General features: G+C 44.6%; 1 protein-coding gene across 1 annotated transcript in view; it reads left to right on the top strand.

The window, feature by feature from the left end:
* Positions 1-16,986, top strand: part of Pfkp (phosphofructokinase, platelet) — a 60,942-nt gene that overhangs the window by 19,063 nt on the left and 24,893 nt on the right. The window contains exons 3-10 of the mRNA XM_013009377.1: positions 6,596-6,673; positions 8,817-9,006; positions 10,924-11,089; positions 12,201-12,245; positions 12,471-12,579; positions 13,455-13,550; positions 15,539-15,631; positions 16,256-16,381. Coding sequence (XP_012864831.1) covers positions 6,596-6,673; positions 8,817-9,006; positions 10,924-11,089; positions 12,201-12,245; positions 12,471-12,579; positions 13,455-13,550; positions 15,539-15,631; positions 16,256-16,381 — 903 coding nt within the window. The remainder of the gene's footprint in view (positions 1-6,595; positions 6,674-8,816; positions 9,007-10,923; positions 11,090-12,200; positions 12,246-12,470; positions 12,580-13,454; positions 13,551-15,538; positions 15,632-16,255; positions 16,382-16,986) is intronic.

The raw sequence follows: 16,986 nt of genomic DNA, 5'->3' as shown, positions 1-16,986 counted from the left end.
AACCCTCAGATCGTGGGTCCATTAGATGTGTTGTGGAAGAATGTGGGTCCCAAAGACAGTGTTAGTAGTTAGTGCCGAGACACTGTTCCCTGCAGCTCCAGCGGCCTGGGGGGGTCTTTGCCCTTCTCCGTGCTTCGGTGGTCCGCGTCTGGCCCAGGCTGGTTTTCTTGTGTTGGGTCCCAGTGTTAGGGCTGGCCATAAGATACTAACAATGAATACTTTGGAGTCACTGATTTATTGGCATCACTTCCCTCCTCTTAACATATTCCCTTCCTCTACCGGCACAATCGTTATTTTGTTTTTGGATAAGACACACCACCTCCTCCTTCTCCTTCCAATGTTGGAAAGTGACAAGTACCAAGCAGATGGCAAATCCAAAAGCCCTTCCCAACCTCTGCCTTTGTGCTCAGAACTGGTGGCATCCATTCCCCTTGCCACCCTGCATGCCCTGGGCTGGGTCCAGAGCTGGGGGAGGATGTGGAGCCCAGTGAGATTGTCAGACAGGACAGCCATCACGCAGCGGTGCTGGCTTCCATCGACACATGTGCTCCTCCCTCACCCCACCTCCGTCCCTCCATCCCTCCCTTCCTCCCTCTCTTTCTTCCCTTGCATTCACCCCTCCTGTTCCTGGCTTGGATTTCCACTTTACCCTGGGTAGGCTCTTGTTGTGACCTGTGCCTCTGATTCAGACACATCTCTGAGGTTCCAAGCATCCTATTTTGTGTATTTGAACGTCCTTAAAGTCAAAACTATGAAACTATGTCTGAATAAAAATAGTTGTAGTAGTGCTTGAGTAGTTAACAGAACACGTCTCCTGTGCCTCTGTTTACAACCAAACTGCTGTGTCCACAGCCCTAACCACTTCACATCCACTGTGAGGCTGAAGGCCGTTAAATGGATTCACAGTTGAGGTCAGGTCATGTGACCTAGGTCTCCCCCATCTTCCCCCGCACACCCTGGCTTTTCGCTGTATATTTCTTGAGAAATGGTAAGTATAGATAGGAGCATTGCCTTTTATTGAATGCTTGACTTAGGCCAGCTCGTAGGCTGTTTTCTTCATGTGTCTGTGGCGATCTTCAGCACTACCCATGTTAGACATAGAACTTTGAACAGTCTAGTTACAAGTCAGGTCAAGTTGTACAAGAGGGCAGGTGCAGTGGCTCATGCCTGTAATTCTAGCTTCTTAAGAAGCTGAGATCTGAGGGTTGTGGTTCAAAGCCAGCCCAGGCAAGAAACACTGTGAGCCTCTTATCTCCAGTTAACCACCAAAAGGCTGGAAGTGGAGCTGTTGCCCAAGTGGTAGAGTGCTACCTTGCCCACAGAAGCTCAGGGACTGGGCTTAGACCTTGAGTTCAAGCCCCGGCACTGAGACACACACACACACACACACACTGCAAAAGGGTTTGAGCTCTTTCACACACACACACACACACACACACACACACACACACACTGCAAAAGGGTTTGAGCTCTTTCCCGGGCCTCTGTTACTTCTGCTATCATGATTGTCTCAATGGGACTAGTGACCTCCACTGATGACATTGAAGTGAGCTCGTCAACCTTGTACAATCAAGGACTTCTCCGTGGCTGTGGAGGAATGCTGAGCTTCATCATTCTTCCTGTGTCTGTTGGCTTTATAATCACTTCCCTGAAATTGTGCATACATAAGGCTGTTAGCTTTGGCTTAAATCTAGTAATGCCAGAGGGCTAAATAGGTGTATTATTAGTGTGCCAAAGCACCAAGTACAGGACCATACAGTGATCGGTGGTGTTGTAACCTGTGTTAGAGCGGATTTGGTCTAACATAGGTTAGACAAGGGCAAGTCTGAAGGCACCTTTTCCTGTGGGGATTTTTCCATGGAGCAAGGGAATCAGCAAGCATGTTGTTACAGGCTGACTGTTAGGTTCTCTGGCTGAGAGCCTGGCTTTGGGCCCTGGTGGTGATCAGTGTGCAGGGGAGGAACTCTGTGCTCTCAGATTCTGCAGTGGATTTCCTGTGGGGGAAGTAAGAGTCACAGCCCTGCACCTCGAAAACTGCTGGCATGGAGAGCTTTGTTCTGCTCCTTTTTCTTGAGCACCTGGCTTTGAGCAGTGGTATTAACTAAATGTAGGACCAGATGGCTGTTGAGCTTTCTCTGCTTACTTCCTCTCAAGTTCTGTAACTGAAAAATTTAGGAAATTGAATTGGAAGAAAGCGCCTTCTGAGAAGGCATACAGATCTGTTGAACAAAAGTTTTGTTTCCTTTTCCTGTGCTGGAGCTTGAACTCAGGGCCTCATGCACTTATTTAACCTTTTTACTTAAGGCTAGTGTGCTCTACCCTACCTCCACGTCCAACTTTTTGCTGGTTAATTGAAGATAAAAGGCTTATGGACTTTCCTGCCTAAGTTGGCCTTGAACTTCAAACTCAGATCTCAGCCTCTTGATTAGCTAAAATTACAAGAGTGAGCCATTGGTGCACAGCTCATCAAACAAGATTGGTGAGAAAAATGCCTAACTTCATCACAACATGTGACTGTACTTTCCGTCTGGGCCTTGAATCTTAATTTCTTTTTAATCCAGGCTCTGGTGGTTCACACCTGTAATCCTAGATACTCAGGAGGCTGAGATCTGAGGCCTGGTTTTCTTGTTGTCTGGGGATTTTTTTTTTGGGGGGGGGTCCGGTCATGGGGCCTGAACTCTGGGCCTGGCGCTGTCCTTCAGCTCTTCAGCTCAAGACTAGCGCTCTACCATTTGAGCCACAGTGCCACTTCCGGCTTTTCTCTTTTTGCTTATGTGGTGCTGAGGAATCGAACCCAGGACCTCATGCATGCAGGATCATGGGCAGGACAGTCCATGGGACTTTGTCTCCAGTTAACCTCCAGGAAACAGGAAGTGATAATGTGACTCAGTGATAGAGCAGTAGCTTTGAGGGAAAGCTCAGGGACAATGCCCAACCCCCATGACAGATACTCCCCCCGCTGCCTCCCAGGAAGAGAAAAAAGACATTAGATTTCTTAAAACAGAAAACTACCCACAAGCTGACTATTATCTGTCTATTTATGGTAGGCCCAACAATTGACTAATGCTACTGGTCAAAATTTCCCCTAAGTAAAGTTCTGTTGTCTACAAATATCAACTAGCAGAATTCTTATTCTGACATTGTTCCAAGTGATTTTACACAAGAAATTAAAATGAATGACTTCAGTCCATTGCATGTTCTTAGAGAAGTTAACAAGTGATCAGCAGCTAGATGATGGATTTTTCAGTGGCTCGGGGGCTTTTAGATTCACTTTAGGAATTAGGGTCAAAAAGACTTGATAGTATTTCCTTGGTTAAAAAGTAAGCACAGTTGTACTGCTTTACGGTTTGTTTTTCTTAGGTGAATCATAAAACTGGCTTTGAAGGCACATTCCAGAAGGGAATTTTAGAAAAATATTTTGGCTGTATTGAAATGACTATTCAGCCTGCTTCTACTTCAATAAGAAAAAAAAAAAAAAAACCTTTTCTGAACTCTTAACATTCTAATACACTTGAGTAAAATCCCTCCTCCTAATTTGGTACCAACTTCTTATTAGTAAAAGCATAAAGCTGCAGTTGGCAGTCAGTTTTGAAATGTTCCAGGGCAGAATGACTTTGCAAGTTAAAGAATGAGTCACTTCCTAGCAACTCGCCACAAGTGTAGAGAGCATTGACTGTAGAGCAAATGAAATCATCCTTTCTTATTTTTCCATTGCTTCCCGTACCAAACACACCCATGGTGTATGGAATGATCAAACTAGTGTATTGGAAAACACTTTACTGACCAAAATATATGGCTGTACTTTTGTAGGGCACTTGCCCATGTTTCTTCTTCACCAATAAAGGAATTTGTTTCAAAGCTAAAGTCTTCTTAAAGCAATATCTAAATTCAGAAAATAAGAGAAATGGGAAATCTTCTGTTCACCTCAGGGCACATTCAGTTAGAAAATGGCATAGAAGGACTGACCGGAGAGCAGTTTGTGTAAATAGCAAGACCTCGAGAACAATGTGGAAATGAATGCCTTCAGACATACATCTCAGAACATCTTTGTACTTCCTCTTTCGTGTGGTGGCCGGGGCTGGGTTTTTACTCTTTTTAGCCTATTTACTTCCCTGTCGATTAAAGCTTCAGTAGTTCTTCCTGTGGGAAATCTGGTAGATCTTCTTTTTCCATTTGGCTAAAGCCCCATGGTGAGTGTGAGTCTACACCCCGCCCTGCTCACAGGCGGTCTGCCATGGGTGCTCACAGGCGGTCTGCCATGGGTGCTCACAGGCCGTCTGCCATGGGTCTGCTGTGCTGGCATCTTCACTTGTAATACCTTCTCTCAGGGTCATCGTGTGTGATTCCAGCATTGTAGGGAGGGAAGGTCCATTGCAGGCCCATGGAGTAGCGTCTGACTCTTGGGCCCAGGCTACATGGCTACTTCTTGTATCTGTGCCTCTCAAGCTTCATAGAAACAAACCCAGAGAAGTTGGGATGTACAAAATATTAGCGTATTTGGTATTGTTCTCCTATCACAGGTATGGATTGTGCAATTAAGTTTACTTCTTAGACAAAACCTGGCAGTTTAGGACCGTTAGAGGTAAGTAAGAAGATGACCAGATGGCTAATTTTTTTTCCATCTATCTATCTATCCACCTCTTCTTACTCTTCTGCATAAATAAGACCCCTGGGAGTTGCTTCAGGTGAGGAGAAGGGTGTGCTCTTGCACATATAACCAGTGCCTGGTTCTGTCACATGCATAGACAGATGTCTTTCATGCCTCTGTCGAGGGTGCCCTTTGCAGAGCTGAGCCTTGATCGGACCTCATTCATGCTTATTATCCTCAGCCCTCACAGAGACAACTATAATTAGACCCTGGACATTAAATGAAATTTGGCAAGTTTGATGGCAATAATAATAATATAGTAAATTAATTCAACTGATCCTTAAGCTTAGATTGGGCTATGTTTGGAGGAAGACCCAACGTTGTATCATGAAGAGAACAGGCTGTAGTTAACTGCATCCTAATACCAGCTTTCTTGGTGAGAGTGGTAGTCTTGGGTTTAGGACAGATCAGTAACATGCAGATATGTGGTCAGATGTTTGCTTGCTCTATGCACTAGCTTTTCTTGGTATTCTTTTGTTCTATATTATTGTTTCATGTCTCACTTGTTGCACATGTGACCCTAGATAACAAGTATTTATCTATAGGCAGGGTCTCACTTGATGGCCCAGGCTGGCTCCGAACTCTAACCTCTGGCCTCAGCCTCCCAAGTTCTGGGATTATAGGTGTGTGCACCACACCTAGCTAGTTTATATTACACTTTAATTATATTGTATATAATTATATTTTATCTAGCTTACACATTTTAGTTATATAGTATATATTTAATTATATTTTATATAGTAGATATTGTATTTCCATTATGTTACTATATTTTAATATATATTATGTATATAATATATATTAAACTCATATATGAGCTTAATATATAAACTCATATGAGTTTACAGACTGACCAATTATAAAGATGGTTATATAAAGATGTTGATTAACTTATGTACCAGGCTCCATATTTAATCAGTTGATTTCTTTTTTGTTTTTTCTTATGTGCTAGTACTAGGGCTTGAACTCAGGGCCTGGGTGTTGTCCCTTAGCTTTTTCACTCAAGGCTGGTGCTCTACCACTTGAGCCACACTCCACATCTGTCCTTTTTATTGGTTAATTGGGAAATTAGAGTCTTAGAGAAATTGTTGCCCAGGCTGGTATTGAACCTTAGTCCTCAGTCTTCAGCTTTTTGAGTATCTGGAAGGATAAATGTGCACCTGGTTCTTTTTTAAAAATCTTTTTTCCATTTCCTTTTCCCATTCTTTCATCTTTCTTTAGATAGGGTTTTTGAATCTACATCAATAATAGTTGTAAATGACTGTTGGATTTCAGACGTTTCTAAAGACTATTCCTTTTCAAGATTAAGGTTCTGACAAGGAATTGATGTAAATAAAGATGAAAATGGACACTTTTCAATTTTACGTTATGGTATATTTCTGAGGGAAAAAAAAGTGAGGGGTATTGAGTTGATAGGTAATTGCCCAAAAGGATTTTAGGCAAAGGAAAGTACTGATTTTTCTAGTTTACTAAAGGTTGCTCGTCCAAACAATAAAAATGTCACTAATTGAAAGACAGTATGGACGGAATTCTAATTCATCTTTTGAAAACTATTTAGTTTGTTTCAAAAACTAAGTGGATGGCCTTAGCCAGTGGAGAGCCAGACACGATCATGCATGTAGTACGAACGTTGTGAGGTTGTGCTAAATTACAAGCATCATTCCCACTCCCATTCCCTCACCACTCCCTGGAACCAAGGGAAAACAGGCTGACCACATTGTCTTCCATTGATCTCTTTGGGTGGGAAGGGATTAAGTTTAACTTCTGGGTAGAGGTTAAATTTAAAAGGCTTTAACTACAACACTGTTCCTTACTTATTGAATACCTGTATTATACTGTCTTCAAACTGTTGGGTTCTTGGGAACTTGCCTGTGTTTTTATTTTTATATCATTTGTACAGAAAAGATTCCAACCCATTTTTACATGGAGGTTTGTTTCCTCCCTCAGGGTTACCAAGGCATGGTGGATGGAGGCTCCAATATTCAGGAAGCCGACTGGGAGAGCGTCTCAAGCATTCTACAAGTGGTAAGTACCATGTTTGTTGTTTCTCTTAAGTTCAAGTGACTGCTTTTGTTGAAACTTTTTACTGAATCTTCTGCTGCAGTAACATGTAAAGCACCCGAGTACCCCAGACTGGCTTTAGGAAATCAAAACTATTCTCATGGAAATAAAACATCCTGCCTTTGTTCCCTGATTACATAATAAATTTGAAAGCCCCTGACTGGTGCAACCCAGGAAGTATCTGCGCAATACAGAGTCGTGTGTCCCAGCTAGTGTTCATTGTGGTACATGTATTGGAAGACTTTTGCTGTTGGTTTTTAGGCCACATTGAAGTTATTGAAGCCATTAGGTTTGTTAACGCTAGGTTTTCAGTGGCAAATCTCTGTGCCCATTTGGGCATTTGTGTATCGCTTGGTGGTTGAGCATCACAAAGCCTGGGAAAGATTCTGTCTGACAGCCGCCAAGGGCTGTGGATTTCATGGGGACACTGTGTCCTTGTTCTGGACTGAAGCAGACAAGGCTAATTTCCCTGTTGGATACAATGAAGAAGTAATTGCCATTGTAAGCTAAGACGTGCTTACATTGAATTTGAGAGTAATCTGCCCAAGGACTTTTGCACTTCATACATTCATGGAATACTTACTGAAGGCTCCTTTATTAGTTATGGAATAAAGAGATTATGTGGAAAGAAAAGACTTCATGAAAAGCTCTTTATTTGTAGTTTGAACGCTTAAAATGTATAGAGTAATTAACTAGTTAATCACAATTATGTATAGAGTAACTAGCTAATTTATAATTAATCTGTGATTCACTTTGAGTGTTTTTTAGTAGGAGCCAAATTAGCATGTATGCTAGCAGGGTTTGCATTTTATTTTATTTTACTTATTTCTTTTTTCATTGTGAGTACTGGGGTTTGAACCCAGGGTCTGGACACTGTCTCTTGTATTTTTGTTCATGGCTGGTGCTTCACCACTTGAGCCACAGCTGCATTTCCAGATTTTTGGTGGTTAATTGGAGATAATAATCTCATGAACTTTCCTGCTTGGGCTAGCTTCAAACTGCAATTTTTTTAATTTATTAATTTATTTATTTCCAGCCCTGGGCTTGAACTCAGGCCCTGGGCACTGTTCCAGAGCTTCTTTTGCCCAAGGTTAGCACTCTACCACGTGAACCACAGCACCACTTCTGACATTTTCTGTTTATATGGTACTGAGGAATCGAACCCAGGGCTTCATGCACACTAGGCAAGTACTCTACCACTAAGCCACATTCCTAGCCTAAAACTGCAATTTTTATATCTCAGTTTCCTGAGTAGCTAGGATTACAGGTGTGAGCCACCTGTGCCCAGCCTTAGGGTGTGCATTTTTTTAAAATATATTTTTATTGTGAAAATACTGTACAGAGGGGTTACAATTACATGGGTAAGATAATGAGCACATTTCTTATCAAGCATTGTAGCCTCCTGCTTTGTTTATCCTTCCCATCCCTTCGTATCCCACCCGCCCCCCCCCCACCAAAGTTGTTAAGTTTGTTTTTCGACATAACGACTTGTACATCTCATTGTTGCAATGGGTCCTCCTGTATCCCTGTTTTAACAATTTGTTTTTTCCCTTCTCCTCCACATATACCAACATCATATACAGTGAAAGTAGGGGTTATAGCATGGGGGAGGGACATACAAGGCAACAAGACATAATCTTATAAATATGTTAGAAACAATCGCATGGAAGATCTCTCTCTCTCTCTCTTTTTTTTTTTTTCCTGTCAGTCATGGGGCTTGAGCTCTAGGCCTGGGAGCTGTCCCTGAACAATTCTGCTCATAGGGTGTGCATTTTAATACAACTCAAAGCTTGAGTTAGCACTGGGAGACTTCATCCCTTTGCTATGTCTGGAAAGAAGGAAGGAAATTTTGAAAACCAAGGATTAGGTAGAGCCATCTTTGCAAGAAGTTAGAACAGTATTAAGTTCCAGTATTGAGTATTTGAGTCCAGTGTGGGACTCAAAGTGGGAAAAAAATGACAAACTTTGACAGTGGACAATGGAACTAAGGAAGGCATAAACAAGCCAGGTCCTGTAGGTGTGTGTTAACCTGAGCCTCTTCTCATCCATCTAGCCTTCTGTCCAGCTGAAAGGAGATGAATAATCATCCTTGTATATTTCTTTTCAGGGCGGGACGATTATCGGCAGCGCCCGTTGTCAAGTCTTCCGCACCCGTGAAGGTCGTCTGAAAGCTGCCTGTAACTTGGTTCGGCTGGGCATCACCAACCTGTGCGTGATCGGAGGGGACGGAAGCCTCACGGGGGCCAACCTCTTCCGGAAGGAGTGGAGTGGACTTCTGGAGGAGCTGGCTGAGAATGGTAGGCTTCTGCTTCTGTGCCTGCTGGTCCCGGGACTTTGTTTCCACATTTGCCTTCTCATGCTTTGGAAATCTTACATTCTCCTTTTTAAGCTTTATAATCCACTCTCAACAAATATGTGTGTGTGTGTGTGTGTGTGTGTGTGTGTGTGTGTGTAATATGTATATATTACTTCTGAGCCATGCCGCCAGTCTTGTTTTCTAATTTTCCAATAGGATCTTGGTCTCACTTCCTGCCTAGGTGAACTACACTTGGGTATGGTCTATCTATGGTAGGCTTGCCATTGTAGCTAGGATGACTGGTGTGTACCACCGTGTCCAGATATTCATTAAGATGTCTTCTTGTCCAGGTTAGTCTTGAACTTCAGTTCTCTCAGTCTCATCCTTTCAAGTAGCTAGGATAACAGGTGTGAGCCACCAGTGCCTAGTTGATTTTGCCTTTCACAGTAGTAGTAGCAGTTGTTGTTTGTTATCTCGGAATTTCAGTTTGCATCTATAAAGTCATCTCAGTAATGAAAATAAAAAGCCTTACAACATGTCAAGTAACATTCCACAGTATACACAGGGTCTCATAGAGTGTTTGTTCCAGCCCTGTGCAATGGGGGCATTGTCCATCCCTGTTTTATAGGTGAGGAGTGTGTGGGGGCAGGCAGCCACAGAGCTGTGAGTCCACCGTGGTCTACACCGGCCGTCAGCATTCAGTGCCCACATTTGTAACCATCCCCACCCTATTACTCCAGGTAGGCTGAGGTTTTTTACATCTCAGTTGCTGGGTTAGAGAGTAACTCAGTGGTAAGATACTTTGTCTAGTGTGCACACAGTCATGGTTTGATTCCCAGCAGGACATATACAAATGTATCCACATGGTTGAAAGATTGTAATTTGGACACTAATGATCTGCTATTATGTAATCTTTTATGCTGCTACAGAAAAGGATTTCTGAGAAGTCTATTATGTACTTTAGTTTTGTTCTCTTTAAAGCTATTATTTTGATTTCTGGAATAAGAAATCTCTATGAAGATGACCAACATTACTAAGGTGCTTAATTATGAAATTGTGATGTATCCTTATCCAGAACCATGAATTCTTCAAAGCCATTGCTAGGCAAAATTGAGGCTTTTTTGTTTGTTTTTTTTGTTGTTGTTGTTGCTCATGGGGCTTGAACTTGCCTGGGCACTGTCCTTAAACCTTGTGCTCAAGGCTAGTACTCTACCACTTTGAGCCACAGCTCCACTTCCAGTTTTCTGGTGGTTAATTGGAGATAAGAGTCGCACAGACTTTCCTGCCTAAACTAGCTTTGAACCTTAAATCTCAGATCTCAGCCTCCTGATTAGCTAAGATTACAGGTGTGAGCCACCAATGCTTCTAGGTTTTTTTTTTCTTAATGTATTGATTGCAACATATAGATGATTTTCTTTTCTTTTCTTTTCCTTTCTTTTTAAAAATAACTTGCTGTTCTTGGGACTGGGAAGGTGGCTCAGTGGTAGAGTGCTTGCTTTGAATGCATGAGTCCCTGGGTTAGATTTCCTCAGTAACACATAAGCAGAAAAAGCCAGAAGTGGTGGCTGTGGCTCAAGTGGTTGAGTGCTAGCCTTGAGCTGAAGAGCTAAGGGATAGCGCCCAGGCCCAGAGCTCAGGCCCCACGACCGGCAACACACAAAACAAACAAAACTTGCTGATCTTGCTAAGTGCCAAGTGACAACTCATATTTTGAATAATTTACTTCTGCCTTTGCCTGTCTTTCCTTTTAAGTGTGCACACTCAGTTGCAAATAGTTCCAGTGAAATAATGAAGAGAAAGAGTTTGGAGTAATGGCTCTCTTTACTGTAACATGCCTTACTTGGTCTCCCACCGAATGGCACTTAAGGGAGTCCTCATCTCTCATGGGTGATGGAGTGTGTGCTTGCTTCTCACGCAGGGGAGATAGATAACGAGGCCGTGCAGAAGTACGCTCACCTCAATGTGGTCGGTATGGTGGGCTCCATCGACAACGACTTCTGTGGCACAGACATGACCATTGGCACTGACTCCGCTTTGCACAGGATCATCGAAGTCGTCGATGCCATCATGACCACAGCCCAGAGGTAAAAGGACTTAGGGAAACCAGGAGGGCAGCTCTGCTGAAGGGTGGCTAACTGGAGTATTAGAAGCTGGTACTGGTGTTGTACAGAAACTCACTCGTGAGAGACAGAGAAGCCACCATGTCAGAGGCCAACTTACCAGTATTGGCGAGCCGGAGGGCTGCTTGTGGGCAGTTAGCACAAAGCTTATACAGGCCAAGACCGCATAAAGTGTGTGGAATTAAACCTAGCAAAAGTCTTGTACATAAGCAAAGCAAACTAGATGAGAACACTTAAACCTAATAGAAGGATTAAGTCAAAACAAACCATTTAGGGAAACAATCAGGGGAAATCAAGGGGCACTTACCTAGAGGAACATAGACCCAGTCTCCTTACTTGACTGGGACCTCACCTTCTTGCTTTGGCAAGTCTCACGGACTTCTCTGCCTGAGCTGGCTTTGAACTGTGATCCTCAGATCTCAGGCTCCTGACTAACTAGGATTGCAGGTTTGGGTTACCAGTTAGTTTCCCTTTTTTTAAATAAGTAGCTTGAGACTCAGAACATTGAATAAGAACTCTGAGAGTAGGGCCTCATGATTACCTTTGTTTAGTTGTGCCGTGCACAGCCATCTTAGTCTGTGGCTGTGAGCTTAGTGGTTACTGGAAACCGCATCCCCGGTGTTGACAGGATGGCTCAGAACAGTGGAGTTTTTCCATTGATGGAAAGACCCTGGTCCTTGGAAATTAATGGAGCTGATTGTGACACTCATGCTCATGTGCTACTGTGGGGTGTACCCAGCCCAGGGTTATAGACAGAAGTACAGTCATGAACTCAGAAAGAGCATGACAAAGCACCTAGGAGTATAAGGAAGCCTTGGGGTGTATGTGATAGAAGTTGTAAAATCCGTACCTAACAAACACAGTCACCTCGGATTCCCCTCAGCTCCGCATCCCTGAAACACCTTTGTAGTAACATTTGCCTTTTGTAGGAAACTAGTCATTTTTTGGCAACTTCTTGCCTGTAATTATGAGGCAGACTTTCTGTCTCACTGGGCTATGAGGGCACTTTTTCTGTCTGCCTTTCCTGCGTTCTCAGTGACAATGACTGACTGTACCCTTTTTTTATTTTCTCCAGCCATCAGAGGACCTTTGTCCTGGAGGTGATGGGGAGACACTGTGGGTATGTACCTGCACATGTGATCGGGTGGGAAAGACTCTCCGCACCCTCTCCTTCAGTACTCTGCTCCCTGCATTGCAGATACCTGTGGCTCTGTGGACAGAGAGGCCATAGCGTTTATTGTCTGCAGTGTCATTCTGCTTGCATTTGTCTCTAAGCTTGGGTGTTGCAGTAGCCTTGCAGGGAGAGTGCTTTGTGTTGCATTGACGTGACACTCTTTCTGTGCAGGTACTTGGCCTTGGTGAGTGCCTTGGCCTGCGGGGCGGACTGGGTGTTCCTCCCAGAGTCGCCGCCTGAAGAAGGCTGGGAAGAGAGCATGTGCGTCAAGCTCTCGGAGGTAACTGGGATTCCTCTGCATGGACTGCCAGGGATTGAGCCGAATAGCTATAGTTACAGTTCACAGGGTCTCTGCAGCTGCCAGTTTGCCCAACTTAGTAAGCAAGTGAGGACTTGCTGATGTGAAATGAGGTCCAGCTTCTTGCAGAATTTTTTTTTCTTTTGCCCTGTCTGTTGACGTGTCCTGTCGGTTCCTGAAATTCCAAAGAATAATGCCATAGAGAAATTGCCAGAGCTGCATTGCTCATAACCTCTGCAGTGTTTTATGGATGGAGGCAAACCCATACATCTGCTTCTGACAGCAATGACCAGATCATCGATCACTCTGTGCTTTAAGAAAATGCTTGATATGAACAAATTCTCTGAAGCATGGCCCATTTTATAGGCCTCCAAACCCATGTAGTCCCATGGATGAGGGAGCCACGCCTGGGACACAGGGAACATTCTAGATCCCAACAAGAGCATTCCTGTGTTGTATCTGTTTATTGGGCCCAATACCCTCCAATCATAATGGCAGAGATGTCTTGGACTCACAGAGAGGTGTGGATGGATGTTCCTGGGGCAGTGGACAGGCATGTGGCAGAAAGCCTTTATGTGTGCTCACAGAGGGGGTCCAGCCTAAATTGCCCTCTGTGGCAGGGATCTCCTCTGTAGTAGCAGTGCCCCCCAGACCTCCCACTGCTTGGCCGGAGCCCTGTCAGAGTCCCTCTCTCCTCCTTTGGAAGCAGCTAACAAGCTCTCCCTTCCATATTAAGCAAAACTTTCTGTTTGGAAAGAAGCCAGTACAACACATTGGGACAGACTTATATGGTTTTGTGATTGCCGTCATCAGAAACAGATTAAGAACGTGAGAGATTTGATTTTCTCTTCTCTTAGAACCGTGCTCGGAAAAAAAGGCTGAACATTATCATTGTGGCTGAAGGAGCAATTGACCGACAAAATAAACCTATCAGCTCAGAGACAATCAAGGACGTAAGTGTGTGTGTGTGTGTGTGTGTGTGTGTGTGTGTGTGTGTGTGATCTCACTTTTTTCCCCCTCTGTTGCCAAATAGAAATAGGAGGCAAATATTGATTTGGAACATTGCATTGTATTAAATATTTTATTTGGGCGAAGTGCAGGTGGCCCTTGCCTGTAATCCTGGCTACTGTATAGAAAGTTGAGGTTTGAGGATTGCAGTTCAAACCCATCCCGGGCAGAAAATTCCATGAGAATCTTATCTCTAGTTAACCAGCAAAAAGCCAGAAGTGACTGGGCACTGGTGGCTCACACCTGTAAACAATACTAGCTACTCAGGAGGCTGAGATCAGGAATTACAGTTCAAAGCCAGTTCAGGCCAGAAAGTCCGTGAGACCCTTATTTTCAGTTAACTGCCAGAAAAATAGCTGGGAGTGGAGCTGTGGCTACAGTGGTAGAGCAAATAAAAAATAAAATAGCAAAACAAAAAAGCCCAAGGACAATGCCCAGGTTTTGAGTTCAAGCCATAAGATTGGCACATACACACACAAAATCTAGAAATGGAGATGTGCCTCAAGTGGTAGAATGTTAGCCTTGAGTGAGAAAAAAACAGAAGAGCGTAAGGCCCTGACCGAGTTCAAGCCAAAATGGCAGGCTCAATTTCTTAAGCACATTCTCACTAAGAAAGTTACTGTTTCCTCGTGCTGGTGAGGACGGGCAGGGCCTAGCTGGACAGGCTCACCTCTCCTGGTGCTCACCGGGATCCACAGAATTCCAGTGTTTCAGGCAGACATTGTTGGTAGTCAGATTCTCGATGGATCTGTGGGTCAGGGCCACAGCCATTACCTGCGTTTACAAGTTGATTTCTTTTTCATGATTATCTTCACTTAAGGAGCAAATTTCATTTCTTACTGATCTCAGAACTAGCCACACCCTTCAGTATTAAGTCCAATGACTGGAACTCAAGAAAGACATCTGACAATGTTTACCAGCAGCAAACAAGAAAACCAGGGCAAAACTTTTCCTTCTCACTTACTTGAAGTTGAGATTAAGTCATGGAACATTGAACAGTAAGTGGCCATGAATCAGTTTCACTGTTCCCACTGTTGGTATCAAGGAGTAAACTGAGTCACAGGGAGGTCTGCTGAGTCCCCAAGTCACCAGCTGCCCTTCCCACCCAGTGGAGGCTGAGTCTGCCAGGTCACACTCTCGGAGTGATAAAAAGTTAAGTCTTTATATCTCCATAGAACATAAGTAATACTACTTTAAACTGGGGAATTGTGTTTGTGTGTGTGTGCGTGCGTGTGTGACTGCATGAGTGTATGCCAGTAACTGGGGCTTGAACTCGGGCAGGGCCCAATCATACAGCTTTTTTACTCAGGAATGGCACTGTAGCACTTGAGCCACAGCTCCACTTCCAGATGTTTGTTGGTGATTTGGAGTTAAGAGGCTCCAAGAATTTTCTTCCCAGGCTGGCTTCAACCAGGAACTCTCAGATTTCAGTCTCTTGTGTAGCTAGGATTAAAAGACTGAGCCACAGGTGCCAGATTTGATACCTTTTTATAAGGAAGCAAGTCATTATTATCCTTTGCTTGTTGGGAGACAAAGACTTTATTTAAACTATAGAAGTACAGTCTTAAAATTTCTTAGCCATATGCCTTGATCTTAACACTTAGATTGAAGTAGGAGGATCTCAAGTTCATGGCCAGCCAGGGCTGCTTCAAGAATGTGTTCTTAAGCCAGTCTGGGTTATATACAGATATTCTCTCTCAAGAACACATGGAACAACAAATGAATAAATAAAACACATTTTAATGGGCAGTTCCACGGAACCATCCTTTAGGAAAGGAAGCTTAGATGTGACAATTTGTGTGGCTTGTGTCTGAAGGCAGAAGAGTGGAACCCTTGCTCTGGGCAGAGTTCCCGGTAGGAGCTGAGAGTTGATGTGCCCACGCCGTGCGTCTCCACATGGTCCTGGTTTTCCTGATGGAGATCTCTCTTGCAGCTTGTAGTGAAGCAGCTGGGATACGACACCCGCGTGACCATTCTTGGACATGTGCAGAGAGGAGGGACTCCTTCCGCATTCGACAGGATTTTGGTAATGGAGGATGGGGCGCTGGGCACTTTCACCAGATCTCAGGAGAAAGGGGTATTTCTGGACATTCAAATGAGCCACTTCTTCATGAAGCTCAGCATACTCAACCCCAGAGGTGCGATCTGCTCATGTCCTCAGTTGGGAAGATCCTTGGAGACTTCCAAACACAGCCAGCCTCGGTCACACAGAGGCTGGGAGACCCCCGCCTCCAATCATGAGGAGGACGGGGGAGTCGGGATCTAACAAGGTCGGGTTCCGAGCCTAAGTCTCCGGCAACCGACTCCAGGGGTCAGCTGGAAGTTTGACTCCGAATCCTTCGTTCTTAGGGCTGTCCCTATGTCCCTAGCTACCCCTGTTCCTGCCCCTCCCGCTAGTTCTCCCAGACAGAGAGGCAGGCTGTGTTAGAGGGGTGAGAAACAACTTGATCGATTGTACCCATCTGTGTCTGAAGAAAGACTGGGGGAAACTGCCCAGTGTGAGGATCTGGTGACAGTACCCATTCCAGATGTGTTCTGGAGCACAGGAAGTAGGTGGGAAGCGGGGTCTATGGTGGTCTCAGTAGCCAGGGGCTCCGTGGTTGGCCCAGCATGGAGGCCCCTCGTGGATGGTTTCCAATGTCATCCCCAGGCCAGCCGCATGGGGGTGGAGGCAGTTATCGCCCTGCTGGAGGCCACGCCCGACACCCCGGCCTGTGTCGTGTCACTGAGCGGGAACCAAGCCGTGCGCCTGCCCCTGGTGGAATGTGTGCAGATGGTGAGCTCGGGCCTGGTGTGGGCACGGGCGGGCGGGGACAGATGGCGTGTGTCTGCCGCGCAGTCCATGCACGCCTTTCTGAAGCCAGGATGAGCTGGCCTTTGCTTGCCGACAGAACTTTCTTGCCTGCTGTCACTGCCAACCATGTAAAGCCGATGTCATCGATGTCCTTGCTTTCCTGGCTTCCATCATGGGTAGTGACCTCTCCGATAGACAAGTCAAAGAGGATTTACCTAGGCCTCAGATACTGCACAACAGTGGTGCAGGGATTGTAATGTAGCCTTCATTCCACAGGGAGAAGGAGCGATGGCCTGGTTTTATTAGAAACTGTTAGTATCTTATAATTTTTCCAAAATGCATTTGTATCTGTGACTTTACCTGCTCTCTGTAATGGCCCTGCCGTGCATGCTGTTTGTAAGGGATAGGGAGAAGTGGAGAAGTAATTTAAGTCAATGGATTCGTTGAGAGTAACCTGTAGAAATCCCAGTTGCACCACACGTACCGAGTGAAGAATGTCTGCCTTGTGTGCTGTTTGTGTTGTATGCGTGTTTGTGTGTGTGTGTGTGTGTGTGTGTGTGTGTACGCGCACGCGCGCATGCGCTTGG

Source organism: Dipodomys ordii, unplaced genomic scaffold, assembly GCF_000151885.1.
Source record: "Dipodomys ordii isolate 6190 unplaced genomic scaffold, Dord_2.0 Scaffold9, whole genome shotgun sequence".
NCBI lineage: Eukaryota > Metazoa > Chordata > Mammalia > Rodentia > Heteromyidae > Dipodomys > Dipodomys ordii.
Note: the sequence above shows the minus strand (reverse complement) of the source record. Positions and strands in the feature narration are given on the sequence as shown.